Source organism: Leptinotarsa decemlineata, unplaced genomic scaffold, assembly GCF_025532065.1.
Source record: "Leptinotarsa decemlineata unplaced genomic scaffold, Ldec_3_MD MMD2_tig00004307_RagTag_RagTag, whole genome shotgun sequence".
Taxonomy (NCBI): Eukaryota; Metazoa; Arthropoda; class Insecta; order Coleoptera; family Chrysomelidae; genus Leptinotarsa; species Leptinotarsa decemlineata.
Window position 1 is genome coordinate 16,157,697 of NW_027412606.1, and position 27,243 is coordinate 16,184,939.

Genomic DNA, 27,243 nt, shown 5'->3' on the forward strand with positions numbered 1-27,243 from the left:
TTTCTTCCAAATCTGTATCATGTTGGGGAATAGAACTGATTGCTCTGGTACTCTAATAAAATGAGTGCTTCTGTTACTCAGGGAGATGATCTGGAAAATGTGTATTCTTTTCTGTGGCATAATTGGCGATATACTCAACCTACACCAGAATCAAATTTCTATTAAATTTCTCTTTGAAATTAAATGCCGATTAAAAACTAAATAAAAAAACTAAAAAAAACTATTCAAATACTTTTATTTTAAAATCTGTAACTCACAATGAATTATATACAACTAAAATAATAAATAACAAATTAAATAATATAAAAATGTTCAAAAAATAAAGGACTTATTACAATGTTCCAATGCGGTCAAATAAAAAAAGTAAAATAATTTATTTGACTATTTTTTTTTTATTGAATGAATCATCACCGGTTTTTCGTTTGTGCAATGGCAATGTTGATTTTAGCAATTATAGTTATAACAGGATAGCAAAGTTGTAAAATTATAATATCTTGAACAATGTTCTCACTAGATAACAAAAATCACTCTATTACCGAAATCTCAGACCACTACGGATTTTATTTATAATAATTTTAGTTGAATCATATATCCACTATTTGAAAATGACGGGTTTCTTTCAATTCAGTTGAATTTTAATCATTTGCTGACTTTTCCGCTAACTGAATTTTTAAATCAAAATCATAGCCATTTATGAGAATCAGAAGGATTAAATAAATACATAATTTGATTATTTAATTTGAATACTGCCAATTATTCAGAAAGTTATTATTCATAATATAATCAATAAATTGAAAGTAAACAACATCCCATAATAAGTGAGAAATAAAATCTATATAAAAGCATACATTCCAAAATTCAACTGAAATTGTAGTAAATGTTTTTACAAATGATTTCCAATTCATTATGTTCATAAGTAATAATTGAATATTTCAGAATAGCACAAATTGCATTGTTATAATTTTTTTTGATATTATTCAATTTAATGCAATTGAATACAATAAAAAAGAAAATCAGTTCAAATAACCAAAAAATTTACAATTTAAAATTGATCCCTGGAATTTTTGAGAATTGCTTGCAATTATTGAATAGTATAAATCATGTTTCTAAGTAATTTTTAAGTGTATTTCAATTACATAAGAATTTACTAAACCAACAAATATATTTTCCATTTGAAAATAAGCTATGTGGAAATATTGAAACTTTCAAACTGATCTTTTAAATGACTCTACCTCTTTCATAGATAACTTTCTACAATATACAGATTTCTGGATAAATTCATCAGTTACACTTCAAATCATTTACATGAGTCTCGGAAATAAAAATTAAGGAACAGGTATATTTTCCATTTTTTTTTTAATAACAAAATTTCATTCTATACTATACCCGAAGTTATTGAGAGATTGTGCACCACAATTGTTAATCAGAAATATTAATGAAGTCATCAAAATGTGTTTCGTATGTTTTAAATCCAAATTGAGATCATTTGGTCAGACTTAAAAATGCTAGGACCAAATTCAGTAACGAATAACTGGAAATATTATTGCCTATTGAAACTAAATATACCTAATACATTCAAATTTAATCAGATGGCCCGAAAAAAAGATGCTAGGGCAAAATTCAATAACGGAGAATATCACATACAGAATTTATAGAATAACAGTTTTTCATTCGTTGATCTCACTCCAAATTTTGAAAAATATGTAAAAACTTTCACTGATTCGAATATAATGATCATTTTGGAAAGAAACAATTTTCCAATGTCTACTCGTACAACAGGAATGGAATTAACCAATAGCTCAAGTAATTCATAATGGTTTTAAACAAAGCAATTTGATCATTTATTTCACCTACTGATTTTTTTGGGAAACTGTCAACAAAATTATAAAAACCTGAAAAGTTATAGGGGTACTGCAGCCTGTACCAGACACACCTTCAGAGCTTTCGCCGCATGCGAAATATCCACAATAGAGTCCACCATCTCCTGGACTGCTGTGACAGAAGGAAACTGCATAGCTGCCTGCTTAGTTTTGTTTACGCTGCTCGCCAAAGCATCAGATAATGCGTTGGCACAATTTATAGCCCCCTCCTTGATCTCCCTACAAGAAATATTTTTGTGAACCGTATCTCCAATGAGTACCAACTTGTGTGCGCTCAGTACTACAAACTTTCCGTGAGCCAGAAATATTTTAGGAGGTTGGTTGTGCTCTACAGTCTTGATAAATGCATCTATAGCATTTGTGAGGTTGGTATGATGTGTAACAACCTGTGCAGCATAAAATGTCAACAATTGCTTATCATCAGAGTCTAAACCAGGAGATTTATGATCATTATCAAAAGCAATTGAATCAGCAATCTTAACACAGTTGTCATAACCTTTGCGAAGGCTCTGTGGAAGGTCCTTGAGAATTTCCGCGTGGTTCTTAGCCATGTTCTCTTTTGAGTCTAAGCTTACGTAGTCATATTCCTCAACCCACTCGCTGTTGCCTTGCTGCTCCTTTTTGAACAGCAAAAGACCATTACCTTGAATGAAAGATGCTATTTGCCGGATGTCCTCCGTTAGGGCTCTGGAACAGGCGACCAGTTGTTCCAGCTCATCAGGCTTTCTAATTTTTTCTTCCTCTGCAGGTCTTGAAAGCAGCTCAAGTGACCAATTGTGCTTGGCTAATTTTTCTGAAGCTTCCTGTACCAAAATATCAGAACGCTTCAAGGCAGAAACTAGTGGTGCTAGCTTTCCGGCCAAGTTCTTATCCGAAGCCCGGGCGGCGTTTCCCAGGGTCCCTTCTCCAAACTCTGCTAAGTCGTGTAGCGAGACACGCAGCCTCGTCACTGACAGCTTGATTTCCATCAAACTAGGCTCCAAGCGCTCCTTGGTTCTCCACTGATGTCCGACAAAACCTAATAGTTTAGATATTGCGCTGGTTGTGTCAGTCTGTAGTCTCTCCAAGTTTTCAAGAGCCGAGTTCAGTTCGAGTGGGAGCTCTTTAGTCAGTTGCGAAGGGACATCATAGTGTTGAGGCGTTTGTAGAACTATCTGAGGGCCTCTGGCGTATGGTTTAGGAACATCATAGTCTGGCATATTGGCCAAGCTGCTTCGATTAGATGAACTCAAAGAGTCTGCCGTAAGGGAACTTGCTGAACTTGAAGGGGTTAGTTGGTTGTTGGGATTACCTGAAAATAAAGTCCTTCATTTATTGAAAATAAATAGTGAACACATTCATGAAAAACTTCAGAAAATGGTTCGATAATACTTGTAGCGTGAAGAATATTTATTGAATATGATAAAAACTGAGTTAAAGGTTCAGGCTTTTACTGCCTGAAAAGATCCAAGATCTATAAGTATAAAAATACTTTAATCAATAAAGTATTGAACTGAACTGCACACTGATCTGAGCCTTTCATTGAATTGTGAACGAAATGTTTAAAAGAGTCAGAGCTGAAATGGTATGACTTATCTGGATATAATCTTATACCAAACTAATTTGCAGAAATCATGTTATGAATATATTACTATTATTAAAATTTGGGATTGATCGTAAAAAACAATATTTGAAAAAAATTATTCAAAATTTTTTTTCCAATTTTCTTATTGAATTTAGTAATTGTTACCAATATTCTCCACTTCACTTATTTTTATAATAGGAGATAGATTTGAAACAACTTCAGTGGGCCTTTTCACATGCTCTGTTACAAAATAACATTTTCGAAAAGTCATTTGTAGCTGAAGACTTTCTTCAGTATTGGTTCCAGTACAGACATATCTCCACTTCTATTTTTCAATTTTTTCTATTTTTCAAATATCTAACCATTTTTGTACTTGCGGATGTGTTTTTTTTCCAACATTCATATATTGCAACAGATGTAGGTATGAAACACGGTGATTGAACGACGTTTGAGGTGCTGCTCTTTAGAAAATAATTCGAGGTCAAAGTATTTTAATATTTGACTTTCATGAGAGCACTGTATAAATCCAAAATGCATGTTACACTATTTCTAAGCATATTTCGGGGATATTCATAAACATTCTTAAACACTTCAACAGAATCATGGTATTTTTTGCATTTCTCCATGTATTCAAATAACACTTTTTTGTGAGATTTTCACAGTTTACAAAACAACGACGTGTTTCACTATATAATGGCATCTTCAGGCGTGTTTAGTCGGAATTAATTGATACATAATTTGCATTACGACTTGCACTAGCACTCAATAACTAAGAATTTGAAACATTCTTGAAAATTTTACACTTACTTATGGTTTGAGATCGGTTAGACTTGGTTCGAAGCTTATCAAGGAATGTTCCTATATGCATTTGTTAAAATTTGTCCTAAACTACTGTGAAAGCAGATGTGAAATCCAGAGAGAGCTTGTATGAAAATGATATATGCTTTACATTTCAATAATGATTTCTCTAAGCTTTAAGAATTTTTGTACAACTTTTACACAAGATAGCTTCTGAAAATAGATTTATGGCCATTTGGTTAGTGTAATTGATAGAACCGATTTGTCAATAATTTCAGTAACTATCGCAACACTTGCCAACTGCAAATGGATTTAATAATCAATGTAAACACCACTTTTACTTGGTATATACAACAATTTAATTATTATATTTATTTTAGAGTACACCATGATACTTTTGGTTAATTTTATATCAATAATGGGGGTCTTCATTACATTATATAATACAATTACTTATATAGGCCATATTGAACATGGTTGCTTCTCCATAAGCTTTACGAAATTATTATTTGAGAGGAGAATGAGAAAATTCATCTAAGTTAAAAAAGCATCTATTCGTTGGATTTTTTTAAAACACAAATATGCTGAAATGTTAACAGATCAACTTTTTTTTTATACGAATAAGTAGTTGAATTATCTTTACAGAAAAAATAAGTTGTTCTAAAATTTGTACCTTCATTTTTGAAGGGTCTTCATTTCTTTCTCAAAAATTTAAAATAATTCTATAACCAACATAAGTTACTCCTCTTGCAATTGACAAGTGTATCTACAGGGTACAGCGCTATGACTGTCAGTTAGCCGTATTTTGTAATATGCTTTATTGAATGAAAATAATGGAGTTTTTCCAACACATCCGATTATACCGGAAGTTGGTATCTCCCAACTTCCTAAATTAAAATGTAACACCCTGTATATTTTCACATTTTTTAAAACCTCACATAATTCTATTATGAGTTTATGTAATACACCCTAAACCAAAAATAAACCGTAATCGAGATATTCATTTGTTTACTTAAAAAACTAGGTATTCGGCAAAGTATTCGGTGATTTCCCAATAAAATTCAAAAGTTTGATAGAAAACATAAATAAGCTATTAATAATTTATCAAAATATTTCATTCCATCGTATCGTGGAAGTATCAGTTCCAAAATGTTATACAAGATGCCGATGACTAATTCTGAAGATATAAAAATGGGACAAAACTAGTTTTAGGATAATTTTGAAATTTCCTGATGGTTTTGATTCATTATCATGAAACATTCCCTATATCACTTTCTCTATTTCCTATTCACGACTTATTTCAGTTTTTCTTGAATAAATAAAGCATGTGCATGTCCACCATAAAACTTCAGAATACGAAATATTCATTTCGAACAGTTACTGAAAGTTCATTAGAGCTATCAATTTACCATTATGGTTTTTATTAAATACAGGATTTCAATAAATGAATAATGAATGAAAAAATGTTTCATAAAAAAGCAAAAATTCAAAAATATTGCATTGTCTTTTCACACAAAATATGAAAACAATTTCAAAATATGTTTGAAAAAATTTTCGATAACTTTCAGGCACTTATTGACTTCAAATTGTTATTTACAGCACCATTGATTTCATCGGTATCTAGGACGCTGGGTGCTTTTAAAACTTTTCTAACAATACTCTCCTCAATAGTTGCAGGATCTGCATATACAATATTTTCAATATGTCCCCATACATAATATGAAAACTTGATTTCCATATATGCTGTACCCATTATTGACGTTCCACCTAACATAAAATAATTGATCGAGTAATAGGCCTATGGTCACTCAATTATGAGGCGGTGCTCCATCTTGTTGGAAACAAATATTTTCGGTATCTTTAATTGATGAATTATTCACTGCAACTATCAACATTTTGTAGCATGTTTATAGTATCCTTCACCATAAAAAAAACGTTAAAAAAAACGTTAAAACCCCAACATCTAAATTATGACGATTGATAATCCATTTTTAGTAAACTTAGTTTCAACAACACACCATATAATTTTTTTGAGAAAATGTGGATCTCAAAAAACTGAATTTGACGATGCAAATCCGTGTATTTCAGATGAAGTACCACATGATATTTGAACGATTTCCATTTATGCTTTTTCAAAATGCGGTGAGCGGTTCTGGGTTTGACTGGTAGGTTTTTCTCAAAATTTTTCAAAGACGCATTCGGATGAACAGCAAAATATCCAAGAATACCTATTTCCAGATCTTCATTATCCATCTGAGGCTTTCTTTTGGTTATTTTTGGAAGAAATAGTTCATAATGCAACCAATTTTTCAACAGCCTTTTTACCACAGTTATTCGGTTTGGGTTTTTCCGGATACCGTTTGTATAACCTAAACAGGACATTTTGCTAATGAATTAATAAAATTCAATTATACAAATGACTACATCAATAAATCAATAACTACCTTCATTTGTTTCCATACCATTTCAATTTTATTTAATGATACAGTACTCATAAACGATAAATGGAAAATTTCATCCAATACCCTACATTCTGATGAAATTTGCCTTGCTGTAAATAACAATTTGATGAAGAGAGTTAATAAATGCCTAGAATTTAAGGAAATATCTTCGAACATTTTTTGAATTAGTTTTTATAATTTGTGTGGAAAAACAATGCAATATTTTTGAATTTCTGCTCTTTTATGAAACATTACGGATTATCATTTTTAAATTGAAAAATATAGGGGAGAATGTTCCACGATCAGACATGTTTCACAATCAGACAAAGCATGTAATTTTGAAATTCCAACCGCGAGTTCGATGTTTTTCGTTCGGATAGTAGGGTTACACACGCAGTTTTGGTAAACAAAGTTGTAACGCTATTCTTTTGGATTTGAGCATTTTTTTCAACAAAAAACTTGTTTTCTTAGGTAAGTTTTTTCTATCCTTGATTTTATATTATAAGCCTTAATTTTTCTTTTGGAACTAGTAGTACAAAAACAATCTGTTGATCAGATTTTGGGCTATTTTATTGACATTTTATGAGCGAGTTTACTTTTGTATGTTATGTATGGAGTTCACAGTTGAATTTAATTTTGTATTACTGTTTGAGTTCCACCTTCAGACAGCATCTGATTGTGGAACATAATTCGTGCCATTAAAAAAGTGACTTATGGAGCACCGTATGGGATTGGTTTCCGACTTTGGATGGATGACTCGTGAATTGTTTCCAAGCGTTGTGAGGCACTTCATTGAACATACGTCCAGCACAAAACAAAACCTTTCCCTCCTGATTTTTGACAATCACGAGAGTCATCTGTTGATAGAAGGAATGAATCTAGCAAAGGAAAATGACCTTACCACCGCAAACTTCCAACAAGATGCAACCGTTAGATGTCTCTGTGTTTTTTCGTTCAAATCATTCTACAATACTGCCTTACAAACATGGCTTTTAGAACACCCTGGGATACCCGTTTGAATTTTTGATATAGCTGATTGTGTTAATTATGTATTAGAAAAATCGATTTATCCTTTCGATAAATTCATATTTACAGATGACGACTTTGCGATTAGTAGCGTAACTGATGTGGATCAATGTGGAAAGATTATCTATAGATGCAGAGGATAGATAACGAGTATTTCTTTAATGAATGATACAGAAAACAAACAAAAAACAAAATCCCAAAGAGGGAGTGTAGATTGTGAAGGTTTCTATCCAAGGTTGGTCCTCAGTAAACTGCTCGAAGGAATTAGAAAAAGAACATCACTGAAAGTTATGACATTCAAGGAATGATGAAAGGAAAAGAAGTTCCAAACATGGTTTTCATGTTTCTCGTTGATATTCCACGTTCTCATCTTCTTCCATTCTCTTTCATTTTGAACAATTCTGAAACGTTTTTGAAATTGAAGCTTCAAAAAAGTAATGAACAATGAACATTTACAGTTAGTATATTACTGGAGATTTATCTTAACACCAAACTGTTATTTTAACACCTCGACACGTGTTTCGATCACCAAGTGATCATCTTCAAGAGGAATATTAAACTAAAAATACGTGGAATGTTATCCTAATTCATACCAAAGATACCTTAGGTGACAGGATCCATTTTTTCTTGAAAAAAAGCAATTACATTCTTGCCAGCGTTTCGAATTTATTTAAAATTTTGTTCAGGGCTCTGTAACGAAGAATTTTCATAAATATACCCTCCACAAAACGTATACGATTATTATCGTTGTTTCAATTTCACAAGAAATAATGAGTTCTTAATTAAATTACTCCCCGAAAAGTAGTTTTTTCGTATTAATAATATTACTATGTGGATGTGGAAATGTGGATCAAAACAATGAAGAAGCCCGACCACATATCAACCATCAACATCAAGCTGTATTGAAGAAAATATTATGTCAGTCTACTCACTTTCAGCATCAGTTAATTCACACACAACTTCCACACAAAATCAAAACACAGAAACTTTCGTAAGTCCGTAAGAATTCAAAGGATACCCAAAAGCTGAAGAACGAACAAATCAGAGAAAAAAGAGAAAAAAAGCTAAAAGTAATATCGCCACCGACACTCCAGAAAAGAATGCCCTGGAAATTTAACAGATAGAGAGAGAAAGAAAAAGCTTGAAGAAGAAAAATATCATGAAAAGAAAAGTAGGATTCGATGAAGACTCAACAGCCGAAGAAATTGGGAACGCGGCGATGCTTGTAACTGAAGATTCTGATGATGATATTGATTTTGTAGGAGAAGTCGATCCACCACCTCTTCTAGACAAGCTTAATAAAGAGCCAGAAGTTGTCGATTTTATTTTGATAGAATTTATAGACGAAAAGAAAAAAATGTATTACATAGCTGAAGTATTATGTAAAAGAGATAAGGAATGTTAGGTTAAATTTCTGAGAAAGTCCGTTAAATATGATATCAGCTTCATTTACCCCGAAATAGAAGATGTCTCTTTGGTATGCTTGGAAAACATTAAGATGGTGTTACCAAAACCAGCACACGTGGGAACAACAAAACGGCAACAATCATATTTGAAGTTTTGAGTTAATTTTTCAGCCTTAGAAGTTCATTAAAACAGTACTAAAACTTTTGTCTTATTGTGGAACATACCCTGTTTGGATGTGAAACATGTATATTCCACAATCAGACAACTGTCCTTTCATTTTTAAACAAACATTTTTTGAATTGTTTTTTTGGTTTATGATGTATGTTCTACCATAGAATCTTATGCACAACCCTAATTTGTATTAGTGACAATCATATTTTCGATTGTTCAATAAATAAGGTTAATATTTAGCAACACCTATTTTGTGTCTGATTGTGGAACACTCTCCCCTATTAGTTAAACCATTGAGTGAATTAATTAATGATTCATTTACAAGAGGTATTTTTCCCGATGAATTGAAACATGCATATTCAAAAATAATGATGCTGAAGACCCAGAAAATTACAGGCCAATAACATTATTGAGTATTTTCTCTAGCTGTTTAGCTGTAGAAGCTTTATTTTTGAACATAAAGAAGGCTTTGGACTCTATCGATCATAAAATTATAAAAAAAAAAGAATCAATGGAAATTAGAGGCAGGGTAAATGATCTTTTCAACTTCATATTTCACTAAAAGAACTGTTTGCACTGAAATAAATGAAGTGACTTCTCGCAGACATTTAATGAAGGCTCCTTAAGGCGTTCCTTAAGGCTCAGTTTTGGGTCCAATTCTGTACCTATTTTACATACAAAATACTTGCCAAATTAAATTAACAAGCCTGATGTAGTCCTTCTCGACCACCAGAGCAAAACGATATTTGTCATGGAGTTTTCAGCTCCTGGCGAGACCAATATCGTCCGAAAAGGGGAGGAAAAAAGGATTATATATCGAGATTTTCTCTTCGAACTCTACAGACTCTATCCGGATCATTCTGTCAAGATTGTTGTTCTTATTATTGGAGTCCTTGGTGGAATGATGCCCTCTCTACTCTCGAATCTTAAAATCATACCGGCTTGCCGCACTAAGACAAAAATCTTAGCCGCACAGATGCAGAAGGCTGTCATTCTTGGCTCACTGCGCTTGCTCAGGGCACATGATTCTCGGACCCAATGATCACTTACCCCACGGTGTGGGGAGTGGTCACTGGTTGATAATGCTGGCGCGCCCTCCCGAATGTATCGGGGCTTCGGGGGATAGGGCCTGACTAGCGCACACTACGGTGATAATAATAATAATCGTCTTTATTATTTCCACATTCAAAAGAATACAATAAATATTAGAAATCAAGGTTCATATATGGAAATAAAGGGCGAAGTTTATTTTCTGTTATGTAAACAAGACAGAAAATATTCTTCCACTTAACCCCAACAAACCTGTGTAATGACACAAGAAAAAAAAAGAACATATTTCGCTAAAAAGTTACAAAAAAAACCATTCCTATAAAATTTGAGATTCAAGAAGATGTTCTTTGTAAAATTGTCTGAATTTGTGAGCATTTTATGTTCTTATAATATTCAGAACCAAATTGTACATAGAATGAATTTGATGAATTTGACGTCTAAAATATTCCGTTCTAAAGGGAGGTACAGTCAGTAGGCCTTCATTTTGAATATTCGGATTATGCACATCTGTACGGTAAGTTATTTTCTTATGTAAGTAAGAGGGAACTTGTTTTCTAATCATTTCATAGTAGAGAACAACAGCATGATGTTTTCTATTATCCATATTCAATCACCCGATTTCTTTCAATTTATGAGAAACTCTTAGTCGCCTTCTAATACTCTAGATTAATCTCGGACATGAGTTTTGCAGTTTCTGTATCTTTTTCTTATAGAGTTGTTAAATTGTTTTTAAATTAGGGCCGTAGAGAGAGTCAGCATAATTTAAGGCTGATAAAACTAGCCTTTCACATAATCATTTTTTATCTTTAATGGGTAACAAATGTTGATTATTATTTATCATTTTCAGATTACAGTACACCTGTTATAATTGTCTATTTATATGTTTTTCAAATCTCAAGTCAGGGTCCATAATTACTCCTAGGTTTTTTGCTTCCTTAACTATTTCCAGCTTCTTATTATTTTCCATAATATTGATAGAGTCCTACACTTTTTTACGCTGAAGTCTACTTCCAAACAACATAACTTTTGATTTTTCAGGATTAATAAGTAGGCAATTGTCTTTGGCAGCTTTTGCGAAGACCCCAAGATCATTATTAATAAGATTGGCTGCATCATCCACCATTTGTGGAAGGAAACTATAGTAAAGTTGGGTATCATCAGCGTATAAATTAATATTGCAGGCTTTAATCCCAGTAAATTTTTCTTATCACATTCTTGCACCACATATAATCTAATGTTACGATTTCTAGCTACCCGATCTTGTTGACTTATTAACAGTTTTATAGTTTCATCTTGTTTTTTGAGTTCACTCGCAATACGTTGATTTTCTTTTTCAAATCTTTGAAATTTTTCCTTGAATTTTTCAGTGATTGTTTTCGTTAGAATTTCAGTTAGTGAACCAATAAACTCTTCAGAGCTACATAGTTTACTTACAGCAGACTTAATCATCGTTTGCAGTTCGTCCTCGCATTTACATTTACGAGATGGCATTTAAAAAAATGAATGTTTTCAACAGATTTCAATGACAATTTTGAGGATGATAGAGAATATGTAAATATAGTTTATGATCACTTACAGAGAGTTTCACACATTTCAGAGTACGTTTTCCTACGTTTTTTGCCTATTATTAGCAGCACTATGACAATAACGTCTGCTCAGTACGATACATACACAGGTATGATACACTACTTTCATTTGCAAATAAAAACCCAACTAGTTCAGTTAACCCAAATAAAACTGAATTTATTTATTACGTTTCATCAAAAAAATAAGCAAGATATAACATTAAATTATTTCTATAAGAATACATAAATAAAACAAACTATGCAAATAAAGTACCTTGGTGTTCATGTTGACAATACATTGAAATGGGACATACATATTGACAAACTTATTAAAAAAAATTCTGCCATTGTTGGAGCAGTACGCAGATGTCGAAAATTGAAACCAGTAATAGCAAAAAAAAAATTGGACTCACATATTCTTAGCCGGGTGTGCTATATGGTGTATTATAAAAATTTACCTTAGAATTATGCCAAGTATTTAAAAATGTGTAAATATACAGGGTGTTAAATTTGAATTAAGGTACCAACTTTCGGTATAACCAGAAGTGTTGGAAAAACGGCATAATTTTCATTTGATACAGCATATTGGAAAATCATTCAGGATATGGATTCTATTATTTCCTAAGGCAAGGGACAAGGTTTGTTGAAATGTTGACAACTTTCTTATATTACTTCAATAAATTTTCAATATAAATGATTAATCGTCGCCTTGATTAGCAAAGCTCCTAACTCCCTATTATACCCGAAGCCCAAGTAACCGCCTGTCCTAAAACGGTTTTCTACAATCTTTCAATTCAGTCACAATTTCCATTTTAGAAAATTGTGTAACTCCACAGACATAAAATGAGGTAGGCATGTCTTGTAACTCCGTCCTAAGTGGCCATTTCAAGCGTGTTTGTTGTACCTAACGGATCTGGGTCGATTTAAATGTGTTGATAGTTCAAAAATAGGTGTGCAACTGGTTGAAAAGGGCGTTTAACGGTAAGTATGTAATATTGATATTAGTTCAAGTGTCTGAAAAGATTTAAAATCTTTAATAAACCCACAAATAAGCCGTGAAGAGAGAATTGGAGTTAGGAGATATTCTCGTATCACTGTGGATGTCCAGAAAACTCAATTAATTGTAGAAAATCTGTTAACTCCTTGTGAATACTTTCGTTAGATATCATTTTTCAAAAATAAGGAACTAATCGTAACATATTCTTTCAGATGTCGCGGTCCAAAAAAATTCTAGATATGGTTTTGAGTACAACAAAGGAAAAACAAATGCAAACAGATGAAAATCAAAATATATCTGGACGTAATGAAGAAGAAAATGAAATCAGCATGAGTGGCCCTAAAATATAGTCTGTTGAGCAGTTTATTGAAAATACACCTATTATATTCCTATCCAATAATGAAGCTATTGACGGAAGTGATTTTCAACCCAATGAAATCACATTAGATAATAACATAGTTTTAGAGGATCTGACCAATTTTGCCGCATATCTTTCAAGCAGATACCATCAAAGATGTCGGGGAAACGGCTTCGACGTTACAAAAAATTAACATTGAAATCCAAGAAAGTAACGAAACAGATATAAAAAGTATTAGTTAAGATGAATATTCACCCAAACGACTTGTGTCATACTCTGACTCCGATTTGTCAAGTAATGATGGTAGAGTGAAAAGAAAAAAGAGATGTCAAGTCAATGAAACGGAATGGAAGGTGGAAATCAACAGACAGAAGCGTGAAAGAGAAGAAATGTATTATGGCAAACAGAAAGTTAATGATAAGTGGATATATGATATAAGGAAAGCAAAAAGAAAACACGGTTGCCGATGTAAATGTGTTTCAAAAAAAAGAGGATTGCTAAAATGTGATTCTATAACAGATGAGGAACGTAAGACTATGTATGAAAGGTTCTGGGCTCTAACATGGAAAGAAAAACGAGCTTTAGTTAATGGCCTCGTAAAATTGGTTCCTATTACTCGAAAGAGAGGTAGAAAACGGGAAGATGCATCCCGTCGTTCTAATTTGCTGCAGTATCACCTGTCCAACAAAGGTAACTCTGTGAGAGTTTGTAAGACCATGTTCTGTAACACTTTGGCTCTAGGCAAGTTTAGTGCTCTGCATTGGAAGAAAACAACTCTAAATAGGACAGTAAATACTAAAGACGAGAATAAGGCTAAATCTGTTAGGAAAAGTGGAGAAATTACACAGCTTGGTGAATTCTTCATGGCTTTGCCAAAATTGGAATCACACTACTGTAGAAAAACCACTAAAAAGCAGTATCTTGAGTCGAACTGGAGATCTAAAACAGAGTTATATCGCTTTTACAAAAATGAGTGGTGCTCTAGTAAAAATGTTCAACCACTATCCGTTGCATTATTCAATAATATTATGGATTGTCAAAACATAGCATTATATAAACCAAAGAAAGACAAATGTGACGTCTGTGCGGCATACGAAACTGAAAATCAATTGAAAAAGGAAGAAGCTAGGCGAGAAAAAGAATCTGATAAAAATCAAAAGAGTGTCCCAGTTTACACTATGGATTTACAAGCTGTTTTACAGAGTCCAAAATCGAATGTATCTCTTCTTTATTACAAAACTAAATTATCAATTCACAATATGTCAATTTATGAGTTAAACTCTAAGGATGCCCACTGTTTTTTGTGGAACGAAACAGAGGGTGGACTGAATGCGGAAGAATTTGCTACAATTGTTAGCAAATTTTTTACAGAAATAACGATACCAAATCTGGGAGGTGAAAGAACTATAATAATGTACAGTGATGGGTGCACCTACCAAAATAGAAATTGCACCATGGGTAACGCACTATTGAACTGTGCAATGGAAAACAAAATTACAATCATTCAGAAATTTCTGGAAACAGGACATACCCAGATGGAGGCGGATTCTGTTCATTCATCGATCGAAAGAAAAAACAGGAACATAAATGTGCCAGCTGACTATATCAAAATTTATCAGGATGCAAGGAGGAATCCAACGCCGTATACTGTACACTAGCTAAGTCACGAAGACTTCAAATCGTTTGATACTGTTGCATTTTTGTCTTCAATTCGACCTGGAAAAAAGAAGGGCGATGCCAAAGTAACAGATCTTAGAGCAATAAAATATGTGATGACTGGTGAAGGTTTCTACAAACTAAGATTTTCCGATGAGTGGAGTCTATTGCCTCAAAGAAGAAACAACACGTCATCAAAAGTTCATGATTCGTTACCTCGTCTGCACTTAGAAAGATTGAAAATAACCGATCGGAAATATAACGATCTTCAGGAACTAAAAAAAATATTGCCTCGGGACCATCATAACTTTTATGACAGTTTACCACACTGATGATAATAAAAATTATAACTGATTTTATAATTCTTTATTGTAAACTTTCTGAATATTTTCGAAATAAAGCTGTTATAACTGCTCAAATAATTTACTTCATGTGGTTAACAAATCTGGTAACTCCATATACCCTAGCCTTCATATCAAACAGAAAATTGCCTAACTCCTTAATAATTGTTTTATATCTAAAATATTCACTAGGGAGTCCAAACATCAATACTGCTTTCACACTTGACCACTACCACATGTATAAATGATATTAATCTCATTGTACTTTCCTCACATTTTTATTGATCACATTTTTTCATTCCCCTGAAAAGTTTCTCAAAATGGAGTTAGGAGCTTTGCTAATTGAGGCGACGTAATGTTTTCATTAACAAATATAAATCATAGATGGTTTCACTAACATGACGTTTAAAAGGTAATCCATCAACACCCATTCGTTTCATCAATGTTTATATTCTGTTCTCTGGTCAGTAGGATTACCAAAGGTAGTATAATCCCAAGTTCTTACTTTGAAGTATACTACCTTGAGTTTCTGATACTCTGCTTCATAACCATAATATTAGTAAAAATTAATTGTGTCAGTATAAAACTAGCATTGTGAATCACCTAATTCATTTCTTTTTAATTTCTATTATATTTATTATTGATCTGTTTCTATTACACATTAGCATATTTTGGACCTGTATTTTGATATTTCAACCATTTTCCCGTCTCATAGATTTCGTCTGTTAACCTCTAACATTGATTAACTTAACAACAAACTAACAATGATTAATAAGTACCTATTAGGGACCTAGGAATGTCGTAAGCCTCTCCGGAGTCTCGATTGATTGGTGAAGCACATGAGGGGGCCGGGGAGCATCGGGGACAATTTCGGAAACTTTCGTTTGATACTGGAATCGCCGGAGGAGGGGTGTCGTAGCAGTCGTTTACTTGTTCTCGGGGGCTCATTCCAGGACTAAGTCCAGAAACTGGGAATGGGGAACATTTGGAGGACGGCATGTCATACAAATACACATCATTGAACTTCTTGGGTGTTACAACCTAAAACAAAACTATTATTACAAAATACGTCAGCCTACAAGATTATGTATAAACTTATTTTGGTTTGAAGAGTCGCTTCATGATATGACCAAAATTTTTAATTCAATATTCAATTAGCTTGCTTTATAAAATTGCCCTTTTTTTTGAACGTTTTCTCTATATAAAGTGATGATACAAACACAAATATTTTTTCTATTCGTGCAGATTGAATAACCACAATAACCGGCGTTTGCAAATAACGAACAAAATGTATCGTTAAAATTGACATCCTGGATATTTCCCAGAAGGTTTATATCAATGGATTTTTTTTTCGTCGGGACCCTTTTTATATCTTCTATTAATTATCTGCGAGCGCTTTTGACAGCTGGTCGTACTGTCATCTTCTAGGCACTCCTCAAACTGAACTTGTCATCCTGTCGTCTGCCTCTTAATACGGTCCGAATGTCTCAACTCAGGTATTTCAGTTATTTTAGGTAAATTTGCCTGTATTTGTACTGCATCAGATACTATTAGATCTTCTCTAGGAATGTATATGGTTTTGTTTAATATATTGAATGTGAGGTCTTGTTGTGTTTTGATTTGTACTTGTTCCTCGATAAGTGATTTATGACTGTTAAATTTATGGATGTTCAAGTTTTTCCAAATGTCCATGCGGTTTCCATTGTTGACTTGTTTTACGAGTTTCATGTTCTCTGGTGGGGGGAAATTATGTTTGTTTTTTATGGCGTGTGTTGCGAGGTTTGATTCATATACTATTGGATTTATGTATGCCTTTTTGTGCTCATTGTACCTTTGGATCAGTTTTTTCTTGGTTTGGCCGATATAGAATTTGTTGCAGTCCGAGCATTGTATACTGTATATCCCTATGAACTATGAAAACCACGAAAAAGAAGAAGACAAAAACCAAACTTTTTATGAAAATACTTTTTTCCCGGGGAAAAAAGTAATTTCATAAAAAGTGGCATTTTGTTACCTGTCATCAGATATAAAATGTCAAACTTTTTTCCCGTTACAGAAAAAACAATATTGTTTTAAGAACTTTTTCGATATATTCAATCATTAGTTTCAACCTGTTTTCCTACACCAAATATGTGTCATGTCGATTAAAATTGTTTTTGAAATATTTTCTGCAAATCTGCAAAATTTCAATGAAGTATTTTGTCCACTTCTTTAATAGAACCAAAATAGATTTTATGAACGGTTTCAATATATTTAGTTTTTCAAAGCCCATTAAGATTTTGGTTTCTGAAATAATTCCTGAACTATCGTCATTACGGAAAACTGCAATGAAGTATTTTGTTAACCTTCTCAATAGGAATATTACTGGAGTTTTTTCCCAATACCAAATCGTTATTTTTAACACCTCGATACGTGTTTCGATCACCAAGTGATCATCTTCAGTTTTAATCTTCCTCTTTGAAGATGATGATGAGTTTTTTCCCAATACCAAATCGTTATTTTTAACACCTCGATACGTGTTTCGATCACCAAGTGATCATCTTCAGTTTTAATCTTCCTCTTTGAAGATGATCACTTGGTGATCGAAACACGTGTCGAGGTGTTAAAAATAACGATTTGGTGTTGGGAAAAAACTCCAGTAATATTCATTACTACACCAAAGGTTCTAAACAGTGCATCATAACTTCTCAATAGGAACAAAAAAAGGTTGCATGAGTTCCCTTGATATATCTAATTTTTAGTTGCAACTTGTCTTCCGTTGGCGAATGATCAATTTGTGACAATGATTTGTAAACTATTCATTTTACGAGATTATATTTTCCAAAAATCGTTACCCTATCGAAGTTATAGAAAATCGATACGACAACTCGTTCTCGAGTCTGAACAACTTCTTCAAAGCAAACATGTGTCTATCTCCTCAAATAAAAAAGTTGGGATCAGCTACAAAGACCGTTGTATACTACAACTAAAGATCGTAGTACGAGGTATGTTCAGAAAATAACGGGAATTTTCATTTATTTGGAAAAATTATTCATTTATTCGTCTACAATAATGTTGTCGCCTTTAAAATAGTCCCATTAGGTGTTATGCACTTGTGCCACCGCTTCTTCCAAAGGATATAAAATGACAGCTCTTCGAGGTTTTTTATTTTTGGAAATAGGAAAAAGTCACACGGATCCATGTCTCGTGAATATGGAGGCTGGGGCATCGTTATAGTATTGTTTTTGAGTGAAAATGTACGAACATGCAATGAAGTGTGAGCAGTTGCAGTATCGTGGTGCAAAAGCCATGAATTGTCTTTTTACAAATCCGGACGTTTTTTTCGAATTCTTCAAGCGAATGGCGTTGAACTTGTAGGTAGTACTTCTTATTGTCCGTTCGACCTCGTTGCAAGAATTCATGATGCACTGTGCCATTAAACTGGAAGAATACATTGAGCATAACCTTTATGTTTGTCCGCACTTGGCGAGCCTTATTCGGTCTTGGCGAATCAGAATGCCTCCACTGGGACAATTGAGCCTTACTTCAGTATTTTACATGGTTGTTGACTTACTTCTATTAGTGACTTCTGAGAAACTTCCATTCGCCGCTGTTTTTGTTAAAAATTCAACAATGTTGGAACAAATTTTGCTGCCACGCGTTTCCTACCTAGAACGTTCGAAAACAAAATACATGGCATGTGTCAATCGTTATGCCAACATCATAAGTGAATTCTTTGATTGTGGTTAAGCGATCGTTCATAACTATTCCTTTCACTGTTTTCACGTTTTCATCGGTTGTTGATGTGCTGGGGTGTCCGAATCGTTTTTCATTTTCAACATCTCCACGGTCATCTTGGAGATACATATCACTCGAGAACTCTCGTTTTACTCATAGCAGACTCACCATAAGTCTTTGTTAATATTTCACATACTTTGTTATACTTTTTTCATTTTTTGATAGAAATTTTATGATCCATTTGTTATAATAAACGAAAGTCCCCGAGCTCTTAAAAACACAAAGTAAACAATGAATAGAGTTGAACATTTTATCAAACTTCATTTTTGGTTACATATCTCTGTATTTTACGTTTTTAAGGTTAATGGCATGGGTACGACTGATGCAGTCCATATTCCTAAAGTAATTCAAATGTTTTTTACCTTCATTCTTCAGATAGTAAATTGGTTTTTGGTGGTGTATTACGAATTTGAAATAGTAGGTGGCGGTAAATACCAACCGCTTTTTTCTGAAATGTCACTAGTACCTAACCTAAAATTAGAAGAATGTCACCAGGAAAAGCATTCGTTTATAAATCAATTTTTTTATAAGAAAAATGTTCATTATTGAAGTGAAAAGTGTCAAAGAAGGAGGAATAAGGTGTAAAGGTGACCTAGTAAATAGAAGCTTGTTTTTAAATAGGCCCTTCAAATAACTTTGAAGGGCCGTAACTTTGTAAATAAGGGAGAGCGCCGCTTTTTCTTTCGGATTCGTAATCTACGCATCAAAATACGTAAGTACACTCAAACATTTTTTCAAAATCGCCGGGTGCCCTCAAAACGAAAATTTACCGCGAACTACACTGGACCTACCAAGTAATAAAAATCTAATAAGTTATTAGTATATACTACTCCTGTGGATAATTGCTAACTGTAACGCAATCAGAAACGATCCTGGTGTTTTTGAAAGAGTTCGGGAGTTGATGAGGAAAAGATTGGATTCTTGCATACGAGCGGGGGTAGTCATTTTCAACAGTTCTTGTAGATTAAGAAACATTACAAGTAATTTTTAGTAATTAATTGTTAATGTCGAAATTTTTTGCGCTCCGTATCTTCGAAACAAACCGCCATAGAATAGTCCTAAGAATAGTCCCTTAAATTTTTGTCGCACGTTTAATTAACACCCTGTATATTGTATGATTTTATAATCGCTTAAACGGTCGATGAAGTGACTATAAAAATGTTTCTGATGGTAAAAGTGCATTTACTAAAACAGTCTCTCATGAACCTGCCTCTTGGAAGTAAGCAGGTTCCAAGTTCGGTAACCTGTTTAAATAAATGTCTTCGAAAAAAGTCAACACAAATGTGTAATCCATTACATTTATTGCATTTCTAACGACCAAACAAGGAATACCAGTATGGCATGAGTCACTTCAACTTCCTTGAATTCGGCAGTTTGACGAGAAATACGCTAAAGGAAGTGGTTGTGAAGCAGATCCTAGCTAAATATAAGAAAACGGGTAACGAGAATTTCTCATGAGGCAAGTTTATTTTTAAACCTGTTGCGACATACGACTGACTACCAACTAAGAGTGGACCTTTATCAAATCGTCAATCAACAAGTCATTATTCATGGTGTATAAAGATCTCATCTGGTTGAAATATAAAATTTGTATGAGGAAAATTAGTAATTTGCAAAATATTTCGTATTCCATAGAAACCTTTTTTTCTTAACAATGACAGAAACACTTTTTATATAGTGACTAATTTTTATCTATCAATAAGTACTCTGGTCACGAATGATCCCGAATTTAGTCAGTTAATAATTGTTGCAACTTATTTTAAAAGTTCAACATCCTCATGTGACACCACATATGTGTTATAGGTGGTGATCATTTGAAAGTAAATAAATAAGTGCGATACATTTTTCATTTGTATGTGCATGAGTATGTACATCAAATTTTACTCATTGGAATAACAATATTTCATTCGTTGTTGTAATTATATCAGCCGAAATTTAAAAAAAAATCATTGCTGACCCTGTGGATTAATTTCGTTGTGTTTATTGATCTCCAGATCAATTGTATTACTGTTACATATTTAACGTTAATGAACAATAAATAAAATTATAAATTTTTCTCTTAATTTAAAGATTGTTACAAGCTGATTTGATACTATTACTATTATTAGTAACATCCAAGAATTTATCAGACGTCTTGGATAACCTGAAAGAGCTCAGTTTCAGCTTTTGCTGTAAATCTATATTTTTTTCATTTTAACTATCTATATTTTCATTGAGAATGAATAATAGTAAATAAGTAACTTTCAATATCCTTTCAAATTAAAAAAAATATCGGTGGAAAAAAGTGGAAAACTAAAATACAAAATCAAGCTGTTTGGCATTAACTCTACAAATGATTAACTCGTAAGGTAACGAAGCTTTCCACACTTTATGAACGCACTGTATGTATCTAGCAGTACATCTTTTCTGATTTTACGAAGTCGTATCAACTCTTATTCGTAACGTATTATGCAGACAACGTATCCTGTGTAATAAATACAGTGCGGACGTAAAGAACCCCCATTCTTAGCTTTTGATTGGGACGAGATATCAAAGTCAGACAAAATTTTCGTAAAAAGGTACGATTATTTTTATTAGTTCATGATGTTTTACATCACTTGTCATCGGGAAGGCGTCTTGGGTTACCCCGTTTGATAGATATTTTCATCTTCTGAGGGTTGTTGTTCGTAGTTATATAATTACGTGGAAAAGGTATTTATATAGGTTATTGCAAATATTTCAAAAACTATAGAGAATTTTTAACTATTGAATATTAATTTAAAAATGAATGAATACTATAAAAAATTGATTATCGTTGAAAAAATCTTAAAGTGAATTATTTAAAAAGCTGGGTATTTATTAATTAACAATATTTTAATTGACTTGCGTCTTCATTGAATATCACAAATATCACATTGAATATCGCAAAAAATTTTGCGCTCCGTGAAGATCTTTTATCAATATTCCTACTTATTAAGATAAAAGAATAAAGAAAAAAATAATATTTTGTTTATTATAATTTTTTTATAGTAAAAAAAATTAATAATCGACTTATTGTTGTACATTTTCTTATATTCATTACAATATTTCCATTATCACCATTGTTCACCATTTTCAACTTTTGAACTAGACTACTACCTGTTTTCATCTTTATTTTCATTTTGTATTTCTTTATTTTTATTTTTTGTTCAATTGTTTTATTTTTACTTGTATTTCATTTCACTATTATTTCATTTCAGGTTTTTTTTGCTTTATATAATTCTTATTTACAGCTATTTATTTTTAATTCTTCTTTTTTAGTTGTTTCAGGGATTTCAAATCATTTTATATATTAGACAATGGTAGTCCGAACTCGTGAAATTTTTTCTTGACATTATGATATTGATATTCATCACACATTCTCAAAACGAATATGAAATTTAGAAATAACTCAGGAATAGCAGATCCGATTCTCAAAAAAAAAAAATTTGGATGGAGAATTTGAATACCCATCAAACATAACCATTGGAAAAAAACTGGTTGTGCCTTTCGAAAGTTAAGAGCGGGGGACTATTTGAGTCCGCACTGTATTCGAGTATATCTGTATATCTATCAACTTTCATTACAAAAATTATACACTAATGTAGTCATAATTGAAAACTTTGGGATATTTTATCAAAATAGATGCACCAACCCTGTTCCATTAGACATTTACATGTGTTGACTGCAGGAGAAACGCCCTTGTCCTTGAGGTCTGTCGAGACGCAATAACACGAAAATGGGACCGTCCCAAGCGCAATCGATAGCAGCTGCTGGAAAATTCCCGGAACTTTGTGCAAGCATGAGCCCCACACGACATTCATACCACGAGAAACAAATATTTTGAATCATTCATATAAAGATATTCCAGATTCCAGTTTATGAGTTTGAGGTGACTGCAAAACGCGCGTTTCACCAACCAACTTCAGGATATGAAGTAAACAAATTCCTAACTCTAAAAATGATATCTAACAGAGTACACTTTTACTTTCACTTTTCGACACACATCAATGTGTGCAAGCTCCCGCTAATTTCAACAGAATGATTAATAAAATCATACTAAACTAATGCCTAACTCTAAAAATGGCCTCTATTTATATTTAAGAAAGTACTACACTTTTTCTTTCACTTTCCGACACACGTCAATGGTTTTGTGTAGAACTTTGCGGGAAATTGTATCGTGAAAGTTCCCGTTAATTTTAGCAGAATGATTCGTAAAAAGGTAAACAATGGGCAGTTTGGAAGGGGAACATTGTCACTCAAAAATTGAGTGTCATGGACCGATCTCAACAACTTGAGGCAGTTTTCGTTTATTCTATGTAAAAAGGTAAGAACCTGAAAATTCATAGCTTGCACAAATCTCAACTCTTGAGGGTTGTCGTTTATGGGGGGACGACACGTGTTAACGGAAAAACAGATTTTAACAGATTTTGGTAAATTTTCGTTATCTGGACACCCGGCGATTTTGAAAAAAATTTTGGCTGTACTTACGTATTTTGATGCGTAGATTACGAATCCGAAAGAAAAAAGCGGCGCTCTCCCTTATTTAAAAAGTTACGGCCCTTCAAAGTTCAGAAAAGGGCAACTTTTCAGCCTTCTTTTTCACTAAATAAACTATTTAAAAACACAAGCATTTATTCACTGGGTCACCTTTACACCTTATTCCTCCTTCTTTAACACTTTTCACTTCAATAATCAACATTTTTCTTATAAAAAACTTAATTTAAAAACGAATGTTTCTCCTGGTGACACTCTTATATTTGTAGGTTAGATACTAGTGACATTTTAGAAAAAAGCGGTTGGTATTTGTCGTAACCTACTATTTTAAATTCGTAGATTTGAATTTTCTGTTTGACGTGAGAGAAAAATACAAAATGAATTTGAAAGAAATTCATGATTTAGTGAAAGTAAGAAATAATTCAATTCTATATTTGGTTCAAGTAGGAGTGTTTGCAGCAACAGTACGTTGTACTAATTGCAATGAAGAGTGCAAATTAAATTATGAAACTTTATGGTATAGATGCAATAGAAAGCGGATTATGAAAATACCGAAGAAAAAAGCTCAATACATTTGTTGTGATTTTAAGAAAAGTGCCAGAATGGGAACCTTCTTCGAATGCAGATTAGAGTTAGAAAAAATAGTATTGTTCATAGCATATTTTTTGTTTATTCCACACCCTAGATTTAAATTTATTAAGAACGAACTGAAAATGAGCTCTGAAGCTATAATCGATTGGAGTAATTATTGCAGAGAAGTAAAACATTTGGTTTTTGTTGAAGTATTCTGTATTATTACATTCACTATCATTTTAGATTTGTTTGGAATGGTGCAATAAAAACACATTTAAATTAGGCGGAGCTGGAAAAATTGTGGAAATAGATGAGGCTAAGTTTGGTAAACGCAAATATAATAGAGGACGATTCGTAGAAGGACAGTGGTTGTTTGGGGGTATTGAAAGAAATACTAAAAAAAATTTTATTGTCCCAGTTCCTGATAGAACTGCGACAACATTAATTAAAATTATAAAAGATCATATAGAGCCATATATATATTTTTTAGGTGCCCATACACAATCTATTGAGAGAATGTGGAGAGATATACGAAATAACATCCCTAGATTTGGTTGTAAGAAAAAACATTTCAGCAGTTATTTAGGAGAATATATATTTAAACGGAATTTTACGGACCTTGATATTCGTTTTCGTACCTTCCTAGAAGCTACAGTGGAAATGTTCAAAAACAAATAATGAATATCGTTCTTCAAATGACTTTATCAATTTTCTTCGATATTTTGATTTTCCGTTTTTTATTGCATCTATATCGTAAAGTGTCATAATTCAATTTGCACTCTTCATTGCAATTAGTACAACGTATTGTTGCTGTAAACACTCCAACTTGAACTAAATGAAGAATTTAAATGACTGAAATAAATAATATATATTATGGTTATGTTTTATTCATCGATATATATGTGTATACAAATTTTATTTATGTTTTTCTTGGTTCCCCATTAAGATCTTCATAAATATGATGTAAATTACATTTACTGAAATAGTTTTTCCTTAGGCGAAACCATTTTCCTCATCTAACCAATAACTATACAGATTTTTTATTGTTTTACAATAATTATACATAAGTCGCATTCCTTTGATCCTCACTAAAAAATTATATAAGAGCATCGGTTCTCTGTTCCCGTTTAGAAAAAAAAAAAACGAGCAAATTTTCACTCTTTCATCATATTTGAATGTCTTTGTTGATAAAACCTCAATAATATAGTTTGTCCATTCTCTTTGATGTCCAACCACATCTTGCATCAACCATAAGGCATCACCTATAAAATTGATTGGAAAATTATAATTTCAAAATGTACCTACAACTCATACTCACTAGGATTATTTTGCGGAATATGAGCTTCTGTCAGTTTATTTCTTAAATCCATCTTACCTTAATAGACTACCAAAAATCAATTTACGATCTGAAGAATGAAGGCAAAAAACATTTGAATTACTTTAGGAATATTGACTACATCAGTCGTACCAACCATATCTTTAACCTTAAAAACGTAAAATACAGTGATATGTAACCAAAAAGCAGCTCCGTACATTTTTTAACATTTTTATAAGAAAAATGTTGATTATTGAAGTGAAAAGTGTTAAAGAAGGAGGAATAAGGTGTAAAGGTGACCCAGTGAATAAATGCTTGTGTTTTTAAATAGTTTATTTAGTGAAAAAGAAGGCTGAAAAGTTGCCCTTTTCTGAACTTTGAAGGGCCGTAACTTTTTAAATAAGGGAGAGCGCCGCTTTTTTCTTTCGGATTCGTAATCTACGCATCAAAATACGTAAGTACAGCCAAAAATTTTTTCAAAATCGCCGGGTGTCCAGATAACGAAAATTTACCCAAAAACGTTTGAAACTAATGGCGAATCCTAGCAGACTCCGCATTTCATATATCTGGTTACGTCATGCCCCGTTTCGCTGCACTGCTTTCTTTAGACTGTTTTATGAAGCATCGGATTTACCCAGATAATTTGTCAATATTCTTCAAATTACGTCTAATTCACATTTTTCCAATTGAAAAAATGACAATATATGCTGTATCATTACACATACATAGAGTGAGACTTTCGCTTCAGCTTCTATCTATTCCATTATTTTTGTCATTTTTTGAGATTAAGAAGTATATACCAAGAAAAAGAGAAATAGATTAAAATCGAGGAATGTAAAAAAGATTATCTATTGATTCATAATCAATTGTTATCACTACTTGGAAGATATCATTGTAAGAAGATTAGATATTATTTAATCAAATAATTAATTCGCCAAATACATTGTTACATTGAACTCATTTAAAATATTACATTTTTCGAGAAGGCAAATAATTATTAGTTTCAACAACTCGCACTAGTTTTTGAAAAAAAAACTTATTGGATGTATTTCTGCCTGGGGATCACGAATCTGAAGTCCCAACTTGTCGCTTTGGTCTACTTTCGAAAATACGGTCACCGGAAAGTCGAAAAATAGACTATTTCAGGAACTCATTTCTTCTAATGAAAACTCCTAAAATAACCTCTTTTCACGATCTCATGCGGACTATTAATCTCTTGATACTTCGATTTGTTTAAACAAACGTTTAATTTACTCAAAATTGTATCCTTTACCAGCAAACTATATCATAATTGTTTTTGAAAGTAAATGAAGTTTCAAAAACAGACTTTTGGTTCTGCTGGCTGAAATAAAAAAATTAAACGGAATGTTTTGAATTTTATGATTATTGAAAATATAAATACCACCCTTTTTTTAAAATTTCAAATGTGTGTTACCCAACTGATCCCATGTTTGCCGTTTGAATACTGTTTCATGTAGAAGAAGGTTGAATTAACTGAATTTATTTATTTGCGGAAATAAACAGAGATAGATTCACATTTGCTGAAATAAAACACAGCATATACATGTTTTAGATCGCAACCGTATCGTTATTGGCCGTTGCTCCATCAGGAGGATCGCAACCATAACATTTTATGGTCGTAATGTTACAACAAATTAACCATAACCAAAGAAAAGATTTTGTAACAAATATTCCGTGCAGTATAAAACTTATATGATGTTTGAACATGTATTTGATATTTAACGATTGAGTTCTCTGTCTATCCCATAGATGAAGTTTTCGTAAGGGAAAATGTGGTCGACATTACTAACTCAGACCTGTCCTTTGAGG

The 27,243-nt window shown here is 32.6% G+C and overlaps 1 protein-coding gene across 3 annotated transcripts in view; it reads right to left on the minus strand.

Moving 5' to 3' along the window:
* Positions 1-218: 218 nt before the first annotated feature.
* p130CAS (Serine_rich_CAS and FAT-like_CAS_C domain-containing protein p130CAS) overlaps positions 219-27,243 on the minus strand; it is a 97,331-nt gene continuing 70,306 nt past the window's right edge. For all 3 annotated transcript variants that reach the window (XM_074179080.1, XM_074179078.1, XM_074179079.1), the window contains 2 exons: positions 16,034-16,295; positions 219-3,171 (listed from right to left, as the gene is read on the minus strand). In XM_074179080.1, coding sequence (XP_074035181.1) covers positions 1,901-3,171; positions 16,034-16,295 — 1,533 coding nt within the window. In that variant the 3' untranslated portion in view covers positions 219-1,900. The remainder of the gene's footprint in view (positions 3,172-16,033; positions 16,296-27,243) is intronic.